This window comes from Lampetra planeri, chromosome 26 (genome assembly GCF_965212315.1).
Source record: "Lampetra planeri chromosome 26, kcLamPlan1.2.h2, whole genome shotgun sequence".
Classification (NCBI taxonomy): Eukaryota; Metazoa; Chordata; class Hyperoartia; order Petromyzontiformes; family Petromyzontidae; genus Lampetra; species Lampetra planeri.
In genome coordinates, this window is record NC_136132.1 from 4,539,612 (window position 1) to 4,554,070 (window position 14,459).

The 14,459-nt window shown below is 44.1% G+C and overlaps 1 protein-coding gene across 4 annotated transcripts in view; it reads right to left on the bottom strand.

Annotated features, from left to right (window-relative positions):
• Window positions 1–14,459, bottom strand: part of PHKB (phosphorylase kinase regulatory subunit beta) — a 204,201-nt gene that overhangs the window by 135,112 nt on the left and 54,630 nt on the right. For all 4 annotated transcript variants that reach the window (XM_078606541.1, XM_078606542.1, XM_078606538.1 and 1 more), the window contains 4 exons: window positions 12,475–12,582; window positions 8,867–8,947; window positions 7,103–7,218; window positions 640–703 (listed from right to left, as the gene is read on the bottom strand). In XM_078606541.1, coding sequence (XP_078462667.1) covers window positions 640–703; window positions 7,103–7,218; window positions 8,867–8,947; window positions 12,475–12,582 — 369 coding nt within the window. The remainder of the gene's footprint in view (window positions 1–639; window positions 704–7,102; window positions 7,219–8,866; window positions 8,948–12,474; window positions 12,583–14,459) is intronic.

Sequence of the window (14,459 nt, forward strand, 5' to 3'; positions counted from 1 at the left end):
ATTTTCATGGAAACTCCGGAGTTGGATTCAAGTGGGAATTTTATAAACGAGTGCAGTGCCTAACGCTTAAAACTGTGAAATGGCAATGCAGTTTGAAAGCACATCAGGCCCTTTGGTTCTTTCGGTAAAGTCACGTAGGTATAAAAGAAAAGAAAAAACTTTTTTTATAAAAAAAAAACTTTCAATTAAAAATTTTAATTTTAACATTTTTAATTTAAAAAAATTATTAAAAAGTTTTTTTTATTTTATACCTACGTGACTTTACCGAAAGAACCAAAGAGTATGGAACATTGCAGTCACGAAAACTTAAGACCTAAACTACACCACATCAGGCCCCGCGAGGCAAACGTGACACTGCACGCAGATGGAACACAGTTGACCGCATCGCGCTCTTTTGGTGACCGCTTCACGAGCTTCCACGGCCGTCTGGAAAGCTCTTGCGTTCAATATTATTAAAGCCACTGGAGCTATGCACTTTTAAATCGTCTAGACCGAAAACTCATTTCTTTCTAGCTGCTTTTTGGTGTTATAGTTTTCTGTTCTTCCCCCACACCTCCAATGAGCACGGTCGCCAACGTACGGTTCTGAAGAATTGAAACATACGGTAACGTACGTACACCGCACAGAGCGCTGTCATACCTGTTTCCCGAAGAGGTTGAAGCCGTTAATAGCCTCCAAAGCAGCTTTGGCCAAACCTACAGAACTGCAATGAAAGCAAGGCAAGCAGATCAGTGAAGAGAAGGAGCAATTCTGTGATATATAAACAGTCGAATGAGCACAGGTTTAGTTGGACAAAGCCTCTTCTCTCATATGCGGAGTAGATGTTACTGCACGTGCGTGTAACGGTATGCACATAACAGAGAAGAGTAGCCGATTGTACAAGTGAATGCATGAATATCTCTGCAAGCTGATCCAACATCTCTTGTCGCGTAAATTGATTTCAACCCCAATATGAAGAGATACTGTAAATTGTAAAATCATACATTTTCTAGGATGCAAGATATACTGTTAGCTTTATACATTGCTCCAGGTCTGTATTAAACAATAAAGCCTTGCTAAATTAATGGACTCTTCCCTGGCCAAAATCAAAGCAAATTGTTTGCCTAATCATGTAAAAACATTCGCACAAACACATGAAACGCTAAACACCTTAATGAAAAGGCATTTAATCATACACAATCCCTCAATTCGATTAATGTATCGATTCTTTTCTAGTCTCATTAGTATTGTTTCTCATTTCATCCCATCCCATTTGCAGGATAATGTCTCCTCCATCAACCTAAATGCAAAAGTTGCATTTAATTGCCATGAATGCGAATCTATGTATTCTCACACGCCCGATTTAATGCACGTATCGTGAGACTCAAATCTTGATGATGAATTGACGCACTGTCACACGCCAATTAATAACCCTGCGTGTTCGTTACGCCGAGAGCTCTTTTCGTGGCGAAACCCTCTTCCCTTGCACGACACCTCGGCACTCGACTCGGACAGAATTAATGGCACGGCGAAATTAAGAGTCCAGTGCGCGTCACATCACTCACATTCCCTTTTCGCGTGCGCGCGCGTACTGCACAGAAACAGCGGCGCAGCGTCGCACGTCACCCAAGCCTTCGCGATCAGCTGCCGCTACTGCTGCTGCTGCTGCCCGCTGGTACGATGGAGTTGGGAGGAGCAAGGTTGCATTTGGTGTCGTTTGTGGCGTGCCCTTTCCGAACGTTTTAATTTTCCTTCGAGGGATACGCGGACCGGTAAAAGGCACCTGGTAATTGGCACCGGGCTGGGAAGCTGCCCGTCGCGCACGTCACATCCAGTGTCACGTCCGGTGCCGAGGACCGGGAATGCTCTTGGCAATTACATTCGAGATGAGTTCACACGCAGCAGATGAGGACAGCAACCGTCCGCCACTAAGTGGCGGTGACATCACCAAGCAAGATGCACTTTGAGGCCACGTGAAGTGTTGAAGGGTTTGCTGATAGGTCAGGGGACAGACTCCAGTGTTATGGGTCACCTAAGATGACTCGCAGATATGCTCCCCCACCTGTGCTCGACACAACACGAACTTGCTTCATTTTAGTCACCCTGGGCTCTACTCAATGTTGTGAGTATCGGTCTTCCTCCCTCCATTGTTGTTGGCGGGCGACTGCTTCTTACTGCCCAGTAGCGTATTTTAAGAGCCCACTTCACAAAGGCTTATCTTGACAATGCTGGTACCAATCTTCGGTCAGACGAATAAGCTCCAAATCCTCTCATGCCACATTAGCCCATATTTTCTCTCGCGCCCTCTATCCAGACAACAGAAGCTGCTTGGACACACAATGGCTAGGCATGAGGACTACATAACTCAACAAATGCAGCCTCATTTGATAGAAGAAGAGATTGTGTCGAGATCTTTCAAGGATCTGTGAGCTCCTTACACAATCCAGTCTGGTTGGAAACAGGATGGATCTTAGGCAACCCAGCCTGGTTGTTTCAAGGCGGTTCAGAGGGAGTAAGTGTGGCTGAGAAGACCTGTTCCGTACGGAGCAGCAGGCCAGACAGCTTCCAGAACAACATCCAAATGATTTGAAGTGAAACCTCTTGCTGAAATACAGAGGGCCGGTCATGAGCATACTGCCCAAGTCTGGGATTTCCTCCACTCTCTCCACAATTGCCTCATTGCTCATATGTATAGTTGGTGGGGTGGAGTATTTGATGACATAACATAACCAGGCAGGTGCATTTGGTGAGGCTGATGGTAAGGCCCTGCCTCTAAACGGCACGTTCCAGGTTCTGGGTAGAAATCTCCTCTCACATGGAAGTTACCAGACCAGCAGCATAGATAACATGATTGTCCAGTAGAGTCATCCCTTGACTGCACCTGGGATTCTATCGGCCTACCATTGTATCTGTAACAGATACAAATTCGTCTGATAAAGCCATGGAAAGCTTCTCGAACTTGAAGGTCGAGTAATGTAGGGGCTAGAGAACATCCCTATAGCACACAAAGGTGAATAGGATACGGCTCCGACTCCCAGCTCCGTAGCTTTAGCCTGGCTTGCCCACCATCATGAAGGTCCTTCATTATTCTGAGCACGGGGTCAGGGACCGCCACAAGCATGACGAATAACTCAAGCCCTGGCTTCTTGACCAGGTCGAGAGACTTACGTCCTATTGAAATTCCCTACAGCTCTGCTGTAGCAGACGGACAAAAAAATATCACATCTGTACAGAACTGCCCCAGCCTGAAGCCACAGTGGGGCTCCTCAAACTCCTGCTCTGCATGGCTGGCATGGCAATATTGCATAATCCTTGTCAGGGCCTTACCTGGCACCCTGAGGAGATGCCTCAGTAGTTTCTGCAATGAATACGGTAAACCCCCTTCTTCAACGACGCAAGACTCTCAGAACCTCCGAGCATAGGATGCGGTAAGCTTCCTCATATCAACAATAAGGTAAATATGAGAAAAAAGAACCGACTCTTGATAGCAATTAGTCTCAATTGTGATCAATGTATTGAACTGCTGTGGAGATGGGTTACTAGTTGCATGCCTACACGTACATATAACAAGATAAAAAGCCAGTCTAACCAACGTTTACTAAAGAAACGGCGGTCAGTCACATCCATAAAGTGCATGGACCTGAGTTTCTGTACTTTAACAGACTGTGGCAGCAAGTGATGTTAGGAAGCACCTATAAAGGTCGATATGGCACATGAGGGGGTTGGTGGTCAGCACCAAGACGGGTGCATTTGTATCTCGAGCGATGATGTTTACGCACCGCACGAGGTACACATTTAAGGCTAAGTCGACCTAGGAAGGGCGCAAGACCAGTTCAGATATTTGTCACTGGCGTTGGCCGTGGGCGAGAATCGAACTCGGGTCGCCGGCTTCGTAGTGCAGTGCGCTAACGACCGCACCATGACTCCCCACATGCTTTATACATACCCACTCTAACACAAACACACTCGCACGAACATTATAGTCTCACAAAATGAATGTGCCCCCACTGAGATTGTAAATATTTTATGACTGTTCCTGCACTCACTGCAAATTTCCGTGTAAGCACCAACTGCTACATGTGACAGGCAGCAGTATGGCGGCGTTGGGTACAAAAGGGCCTGCTACTGGAGACGAAAGCCACGGGCAGAGGGCGTGGGGGAGGCAGACCTGGCCTCAGATTCTAAGGCTCGCTGCAGGCCAGAGGTTTCTGCACGATGAACCGAGCAATTCATCACGTGCCAGGCAGCCTACCACCACCACCGGGAAAGGAGCCGTTGAAACTTGCTCTCCGACTCATTCCTTTTTTTTTTGCCCCGAATATAAAATTCACCACCTTTCCATAATAAAGCTGTACTTAAACTGAATGTGTCAAAGGAAATGCCACTCACTCACACAAGGGTAACACTGAAATATCGAGTAAAACAGCCAGGCTTTGGCAGAGACTAAACTCTGCACTTAGTGTGTATTTAGTTCAGCCACATCGGCTATTAAGTGGTCATGAATGGTCTACAAGTAAGAAATTATTGAAAGCTGAGTAAAAGCTACTCTTAGTGGCAATTTATTTTTAAACGGCCAGAGAATTAACTTGTTTCTGTTTCTTGGCAGCCATTTTCCTCGCAATCAAAATGTGACTGTGAATGTTCGGAGTCTATAATAGAGGCACATAGGAATTGAGGTGGTACCTCATCAGGACACTACACTCTCCTTTCATTACAAGTTATGCAATGCACACAATTGTGTGTGAAATTGAATTTGTTTTAAACACACTAATGGTACGCACATATAATTTCAAAGAAAAAACTCTGAGAACTTTGCTAAAGAACCCATATATATACTCCGTTGTGAAGGTTAATTAAAATCAAGTGCTATTTATCGTAATGTATACGAATGAAACAGGGACATGCGTTGATAAAATAAGAACTCCTCTTCTCAACGACCCTATTACCCATGAATCCTACTATTTATATAAAGCTATAGGGTCAATCCCAATTATCCGTGGCCCTTTTCTTCCTATCATCCACAAGCATCTGGACATGTTCTCAACCTGCATTTCGGAATGGATTTTATATCGTCCGCCAAATTTCCATGGACAAGAGGAGTTGCGCGGGCAAATGAATTATAATTATCCACAGGTATTGACCATCCCTATTTCATTGCATGCACTAAAGAAAAATGTCATTACTCCAATTATCCACAATTCTTTTCCTGCATAAGAGTTCATTGGAAAAAATACTCCGATTATCTGAAAATATCTGCAAATATTTCCCCAGAGATAAGTGGAGTACATATTCTTGGTTCTTTCGGTAAAGTCACGTAGAAAGGAAATAATAAAATAATACAAATTAAACATAATTAAATAAAATTCTCATGACGTTTCGGCCACAACGCAAGCAGCCGTCCTCAGGTGAAGAAACAGAGCTGTCGGAAAGACAGCATCCTAACAGCTCTGTTTCTTCACCTGAGGACGGCTGCTTGCGTTGTGGCCGAAACGTCGTGAGAATTTTATTTTATTATGTTTTATTTCTATTATTTGTATTATTCCCCTACTACGTGACTTTACCGAAAGAATCAACAATATGAATCCCTGCAGTCACGAAAGCTTTAAATCGAAAAAGTGGAGTACATTTGCGGATAATAGGATCTACAATATTGGTCCCCCACATGGCCACGCACAAGAGTAATGATTCTGTAACAATCAAGTAATATGAGTATTTGAAAGGGATAAACACTAAAAAATTGTAGTTAACTTAGTAATATACATTTTTAAAAAATACGGCTCTGGTAACAACGCCAAGTTTGCTCACAACAAACATGCGATAGGATTAAATTAAATCCACGCTGGAAAATCACGTACGACACTGCCAGGGAATAAAGCGGTCAAATATAGCCGACACAGAGGATAAACAAGTGTGCTTCTGTGGGCTGTCACAGCAATTGGTAGATACTAAACAATAAACAATGTCGAATTTTACACTTTGGAGTTAAGCCTTTGTATCCCGGGATAAGCTCTTAGGACATCAATGGTTACTTTTTTTTTGTATATAAATGGCATCAGAAGAACAGGATGCATCCATATGAATAACAAAACCACATTTGGGATAATACGGTATTTGACGTCGTTCAAAGGGAAGGTAATGGGATTAGCATTATTTTTTGTTGCAACTTCCATCATCTTAAAATGCGGTCTATGCAAACGCAGGCTTACATGACAACAATTACAGGATGTTTAACCCCATACGCACCAAAATGCGAATACGGAATGGCAATGTGTGGCGCAAACTTTAGACTGCGCTGTGGAGTGTTTCGGTGCACTTTACAAACTTGCAACTTGGAGATTTTGCACGTACATGCACGTGCGAGTTTAAGGTGGACCCGAATGTTAACATGAGTAATAATACACATTTGCCAAGGCGTTTAATTAATCACTCAAATAAAATGTACTTTAGTCCATTGCTGATTGGAGCTCTGTACTTATGCTGCCCAGCATCATTTGTTTAAGCAAGACAACCTTGAACAAGTTTGGACATAAATGAGTCTCGATTTAAAGCTTTCGTGACTGCAGGGATTCATCTTCTTGGTTCTTTCGGTAAAGTCATTCAGACGCTGTCTCCCCGACAGACCTGGTCTTCACCTGAGGACGGCTGCTTGCGTTGTGGCCGAAACGTCGTGAGAATTATTTTACTATGTTTTATTTTTATTATTTTATTATTTCCATTCTACGTGACATTACCGAAAGAACCAAGAAGATAAATGAGTCTCATCAGCATGGCTCAGGCCCATTAAACCAATGTTGTGTACCTTCAATGGAGGCTTGCCATTCGGGGCTAATTATAAAGATTATAAACTCCACACACAGCCCTCCGCCCTCCTCTTCCCCCCAACCCCCGCCCCCAACCATTCCTCTCCCCTCATCTCTTCTTCCCCTATGCCCGCAAGCGCTCCGTGCCCTTCCAACGTATTCACCCACGGGCCGCCGCAGCGCGCCTAGTAGCGAGACAATCACGACAATCACGTGTGAATTGCTCCGCGTCACAACGGCCGCGCGGGGCAGAGTGAGGGGGGGGGGGGGGTCCCTGTGCCGCTCGTAGATTTCCGGACGGCGTTGTTGTGCGTGAAGTGTACCTGGAGTGCAGCTCCGTGCTGTTGTTGTTGTACTTGCTGCCGCGCTCCCACATGCCGTAATCCGGCACGCGGTAAGCCCTCTCAACGCAGTACACCAGGTTCTGAACAAACGCGACCTTCCGAGACAAGCATCGGGGCGACAAAAGTTAAACTTTCGATCGGACGTGCCACCTCAGGGGATGACCTTCGCAGATCTGCACAGCTCAGCGGGGGCCCGATTCTGATCAGTGCTTGTATGGGTGACCAAAGCCTGGAATGACTTGCCTCCAGGGGTACTGGATTGTTCGTTAAGTACACTCCCTTCTTCCTCCCTGGGCATCAGCTCAGCCTATGCCACAGAGCCGTGGCTAGGGGGCACTGTGCCACGTAAGAGAAGAGACACCATGAGGAGTATTAGGATCCAAAGGTTTGTCTTATTACAGCGCTGGTATCTCGACTTAAACCCCCCTGAGGTTCCGTAACATTTCTTTTCCAGCGAAGTTTTTTTTTTACTTACATGCTAAAAAAAAAAACCCGTGACTGTTATCCTTTAGGGACTCATATACTTTTGAGTATGAAAGAACATGTGTAAGCAGCCCAATTGTATATAAACAAAAATATAATTATCAGGAAAAATTCCACTTCTATTTCCAAATCATGTTTTTTTTTCCTCTCCTCTCTCTAGCAAACAACTGTTTATAAATCCAATCGTGTGGAATTTGGCGAAAAAAGGGAAATGAAAAGAAACCCTAATATTCCACTTAAAGTCGTTTTTTTGTCTTTAAAATTATAAATAAAACTGGGCTATTAATAAAATAAATCCACATCATCGCAGGTAACGAGGTGACTGGTGCTGACATTTTATTACAATAACAATTATATGGCACGCTGTGCGAACTCATTACCCCAAATTCCAGGCTTACATGAATAGCAGACAGAGGATTACGCATCAAGCACACAATTCATAGGCGGTGATTTTCTGACATAAAAGCCATTACAAAGGCAATTACTCTGCATGCAGAACAGCATAAAATGCCACCTCCATCATGGGGAAATATAGCAGCAAAAATGTGAATACATTTTTTTCATGAAGATGTTACAGTGCATAAAAAAGGACCAAACCAAAGCTCACAGTTTTACCATGAAGTTAATTAAAAAAACAATTGTTCTGCATAAGCATATATTAAAGTTTTTAGTTACGTGTGCACATTTGCATGTGAAGTACGTGTACATGTGCAATAAGCATAAGACAATGTATGCATTTGTTTTCTTAACATTAATCATGATTCATACCCAATAGAGTACCCAATTAGTTAATTGTTTTGGATGGCTCTCCCAACAATACCGGTGTGCTGAAGCGGTAATAAATCAGCAGGTTTGTTGACGTGACGACTTTGTTAATTGATTGTGTTGGGTTGAGCAGGGTGTACGACACACATTTTACATTTTACTCGCACGGCGATCTTAACCAAAATTCCACAATGAATCATAATATCGGTCGCAAAAGCTTACGTGTTAAATTTATTGCCGTGTTTGCAAGTAAATATTTTTAAAAAATTACAGAAGTCCATAAGTAACACGATTAACAGCAATTGAAACTCCTCAAACAGAAAGTAAATATTATATAACATTGAATGCAGACGTATGAGAATACTTATGTATGCAAAAATGTCCATGATTGTGGGAATGTGTTATGAATTCAAATTAATAGCAAGTGTGATATGAACGGCTATGTTCATATATATAATATACTTGATAAGAAATGTTCACATTTAGCCATTTTACCTCATCTGTGCTGTAGATGATCTGAAGGCCGGATGCAATCATTTCCACCAGATAGAGGAGGAAGAGTGACACAGCATCAATCTAGACAATGTTTTTTTTTTTAGAATGCAAAATGAGGGCAGGGGATGAGAGGGGGAGACACGGTTAAAAAGTATTACATCTCACAAATAGTATTTTGTAAGGACCCTGGCGACAAGTCAGGGCTGCGACTGCCACGATCAATTTTACAAAACGAGAGAAATGCCGAGGTTCTGTCATGGCCAAAAAGCAACGGCTGACGAGGCACGCAGGAAGGCAGAAACAAATTAACTTGATCTCATAAAACCACAACCAAATCATCGACCAACGTGTAGTAGCAGTTGCCCGAATCAGATTTGGCAAGCGGTATGCAAATAGAATTGCAGGTGACACGGCACCGCTGTGTAGTTGAGATATATTTGATGAAAAAAATCAGAGCGGGGATTTTAAAATGTCAATGGAGTGCATTTTACACACAATCACTAAAGGGAGGAGGGGCGGACGCAATGGGCTGCAACGGCACCGCACAGCGGTGTGCCTTCCTGCAGGCCAGCACACAATTTCACATTGGTGGTGACGTTTGCACTTTGCTGGCAGTGGCTCGGGTCCCCGAGTGGACGCGTGATTGGTTTCTCGATAACGCTGACCCCCGACGGAAAGGGAAAACAAAAACAGGGACAACTCCGGCGCTCGCCGTGACTCGTGCATAAGCCACGATTTTGCGCCGAGAAATGCACGAGCGGAGACTTTGGCTATCCGAAATCAATCTTAAACAACGAGATGATAGGGCTTGACAGCAACAAAAAAAAAGTGAATGCAAGTGAAGCCAACGTCTGAGAAACATTCTGACCTGTCAAGGCACACAAGTATTGAATGCAAATCCTGTATGTATCACCGATGATACTATACTCTAATATAAGCGCTCAACTTTATCTGTGATGAATGCTGCACTTTCTGTCGTTTTCATGCAGGGGGCGCTGCAAACCTACGTGCCCCCTGCATGAACGACTGAGGCGCAGGGACAGACGTTCGATTACGTTGCCATCGATCTGCAGACGGCGGTCTTCTCACACGACCAGCTCTGTGTCGCCTTATCTCAATCCTGCAATCCCAAACAGGTGAAAGTCCGCATCGAACCGAACCCCCGGCAAGGCCATCTACTTAACGACGAGAGAAAATTCACACTAAATGTCCTTTTCAATGAAGTCTTCCAGATGTAAAATGACATAAGCTTTTAATGAAGAAATAAAATAATCTAATTCAAAACAATACAATTCAAAGATGTTTCATTTCAAAACTGCAAAACGGAGCATCGGGTGCTTGCGTGAATGCGTCGTTCGTGTGCAACATTTTTCGTGACTTTCCTGGCCGAAGGCCGTAAATGGTTGTGAGGGGCGCCACAGTCGCCCCTGAACAACCCCTAGTAATATATATCTGTCTAGCCTTCAAGTCAACAAATACTCTCTAAAATGCCACATTAGGAGTATGTAATACATTTGTAGAAATGTGCATCTGTTCCATTGGATTTTCCAATGCACCTGGTTTAATGTTGGATGATAACGCATCGCGCCCATGCTCACGGTGTTATGGCTAAACTCTGTGATTAAAATGTGATCGATTTGGGTAAGTGTCTGGTTAGAGTTTGGTAAAATGTTTTCTGTTCTACAGAAATAATTGTTTCGTTTTAAATAAACCCAATCGATGCATGCATTGGTTTCTTCTCTCGTGGTTATTTTATGAATGATGAAATTAGTTACGGAGAGAGTGAGAAATGTTTTAAGTTCTCATTTATACATTCTTGAACAAACCCACTTACCCTGCCCAGTGTCCACCACCATTTCTAAATCCCGGTGGATAATTCACAGCCTCAAGGGGCAACAGCATTCGCTCGCATCTACCTATGTGTCTCCACCATCAAAACATCTACCATGCTCAAAAGTTGGCAGATATAATCATTGCTATTAGCCTAAAAAAACAACTGTAGCATTGATGACATTTCAATTGAAGCTTTCAAAAGTTACACTCATTTCGAGTTAAACTGAAAAAAGGGCACGGTGATCGTCAGAAGGGGGCTGAACAAACATCTGCTAAACGTGAGCTAAGTGAGAGGAAGTGAAATCTACTCAACAGTCACGCCCAGTATTCCTGACCGCTTCCATCACGGCGAAAAGTGTTTCCCAAATAACACGAAAGGAAATGTAATGTTGCCGCACCTTAAGGTGGCTTTTCTATCCACAGCAGAATGGCATTTGATACAGTCCTCTGAAGGGTGGTTATTAGCAAATGAATACCCATCCAGACACCCCCACTAGAGACGGCCTGACAGAATGTCAGCCTGAATAAAAGAGCACAGCCCCTCCCGCCCATCTGTGCTGTTCAGGGCCAGGTACGGGCAGAACAAAGGGTGCAAGTGGGAGGGCTGACAGAGAGCTCTCCGGCCTGGGTAGGACAGACAGCTGCCACGGCGTGCCATTGATTGGGCAGGTCGATACGAAGCCGGCGATGAGCCACCTCCCAATCCGTTGCGGCCCTGTTGCACTTGAGCCCTGAGCGAGGGGAGGAGCTGGCTTTGAGCCTTATCAACGAGCGATACTGACAACGATCCGCAACGCGACTAATTTCACTCCCACAAAAGCGAGCGCGTCAACGGACGTGTCATGTTTCGGAGCGAGGAAACAGAGCGGCGATTTGTAGTAGAATAAAGAAATAAAAAGCCGGGCGCTATCGGTTGCGAGAAGCGCTTCGTTTTTTTTGCGAGGGCATCCGATAAGATTTGTATTCTCGGCTGCACCCCACTGTTTGTGCTTGAGAACATGAATTGTTATTGTAACATTTAGGATAGGATCCCAACGACTTTGGGAGGATCAGTGCAGATTCAGATCTGTACGCTGCAGATGATAAAGCAGAACAGGGTTTTCTTTCGTTTATCTCAAATTAATTCTTGTATCTGTACAAAAGGAACTTAAATGACCTATTTTTTAACCCAAAAGCTCATGGTTATAGTATGTACATAACTGTCATTTCAATATTTTAAATTCTAGTTTACAAAAAAATATACAAGTAAATGTGAGCTATAAATTGTTTCGATTTAAAGCTTTCGTGACTGCGGGGATTCATCTTCTTGGTTCTTTCGGTAAAGTCACGTAGAGGGGAAATAATAAAATTAATAAAATAAAACATAATAAAATACAATTCTCACGACGTTTCGGCCACAACGCAAGCAGCCGTCGTCAGGTGAAGTGTGACTTTACCGAAATAACCATAAGTTGTTGTTTTGATTTAATATTTAACCGCAACCTTAAAATTGGTGTCAGCTTAATTGGCATTCTAGGCAACTCAGAGCACAATATTCATATTTAATTGCAGCGCAATCAATACATACTTGCCACTGGCTTATCCGACAGCACCATTATCAATTATGAAAGTCAAACCGTGTGCGCGTAAACTGGCACTGTCAAGGTTAAGTACCTGTGGAGTAACACCAGCCTCGTGTTTAACCGTACAATCGACCTGCAGTCCGACTCATTTGGAGAAATCATTCCGGGGCATGTGTCGGTGGGAGCTACGTGGAATCCGTCCCAGGATGTTACCTGAAGGTGCCCGTACTGCTTGTAGGGGTACACCACATCGCCGGTTTCCGCGTTAAAAATCGAGTGCAGACACTTGAATGGGCATGGATCTTGCTTGAATTGCTCCACCTGCAAAGACAGGGCAGCAAGAAGAAGCTTGAAGCCTACAATTTTGCTTCATGAACAGCTGTATGGCACTTAAAAAACATTATAGTTATGGAGTGTTAAAATGATTTGTAATCTTTCAATGAAAAGTGCTATATAAAAATGTATTACTCTGATTACTTCACGATAAATGGTTTTACTTGGGCTACCCCAGCATGTGTATGTGCTGCTGTGGGGAGCATTAGTGTCGCAGTTAGCGTGCCGCGCTTCGAACCTGGCGACCCGAGTTCCATTCCCGCTCACAACCAACATCGGTGACGATTATCTGAACCAGTTCTGGGGCTCCCCTAGGTCGACTCAGCCTCAAATGAGTACCTGGTGCAGAGTGTAAACATCGCCACTGGGGATACAAAGGCGACCGGGCGTGGTGCCGGCCACCCACCACCTCGTGGGCGGTGCGGGCCTTAATAGGTGCTCGCTAACGCCACTTGCCCCGACAGTCTGTTAGGGCTATATGGGGAATATCTGTCTTTGTTCCACCAGAAAGGAAATTCCTGTCTTTCTCGAAGGCCTGAGATGAATGCATGTCAAGCACGAGCACTTGCCTTGAAGCTCTTCACCACGACGTGTGAATCGAGGTGTACATTATTAAAATGCAATTGTTAAACTTCAGGTTTTACACGTGGCAGATAATAACTACAATACGTTCCAGTGCGGCGAGAGTTAAACCGGGATACAAAGGTTACAAAGGTTTTTATTATAATAAGTTGGCTCATGATGCAAACAATATTCTCAGTCTGCATTTCATTTAGCCTTTTTTTGGGTCAATATGGGTTTTGTTTTACTCCTCACCCATTGCAGAAGTTCTTTGTTGGAGGAATTAAAGGTGTGAAAGTGAACATACACACTGCATTGGCACTGAAACGCAGGACTGAAAACTGTAATTAATTGTTTGCAGACTTAGTGCTCAAGATCACGCTGTAGTTTACTCGGTGAGAGCACTCCACCGCGTTTGTGAGGAATATAGAAACAGGCCTCGTTATAATCTCTACCCCCATCGAAAACAACACGCAGACGCATGGAAATATTACATTGCCCTTGGGTCCAAAAATGTACATCGATTTTTTTTTTTCTCACACCGATGAACTTCAGACGAGCTTTAACAAAAATAGCCAAGTGCGAGTCTAGCTTTGTTTTAATCACGCTTCGCGCCCATGCTCACGGTGTTATGACTGTCGAGGGTGAATTTCAACCAGATGCGTGGAATCTCCGACAAGCAGACCACGCTTGGCGATAAACTCGACACCGTTTCATTGCTCTCGAAAAGCCACCCGCGGCTTTGAAAGGGAGAGAGAGGAGGTCTCGTGTTATTTATTTATTACACTTTCTAATCATTCACAACACGTACTTTTATTTTCTCTCCCTCTGTTTTAAACAAACACAAGAAAATTGAAACAGATGGCTCCGATGTAAACACTGCCCGGGAAAAGGACAGGTTGACATTTTTATTTAATTTCCCTTGCCAAATTTTGTATTTTAAGGTGTACAAAGATTCTTGTCACTCTGGGCTAACGGGATTGGGTAAATGTCAGGGGTATCATTACGGGTTTAGTGAAGGCTCCTGCACAGGCTCTGTTCGCCCCCCTCCCAGCCCCGACGCTAAAGTATTTGGGCAAACCAGGTCGCTCTCTCTCCACCTCCGCACAGCAAAGACGCGTCGCATACATTAGAGCGACCGTCTGTCTCCCCGCGCTGCCTGTCTCTCTCTCCCTTCACTTCTGCCTTCTTCACCCCCACCCCCACACAATGCCCTCCGCAACCACCTCCCAAAATAATTTTTTTCCAAATACTCCCGCAGCCACCCCACAAGCCCCCCCACCCCGCCACGACCACCTCGACCG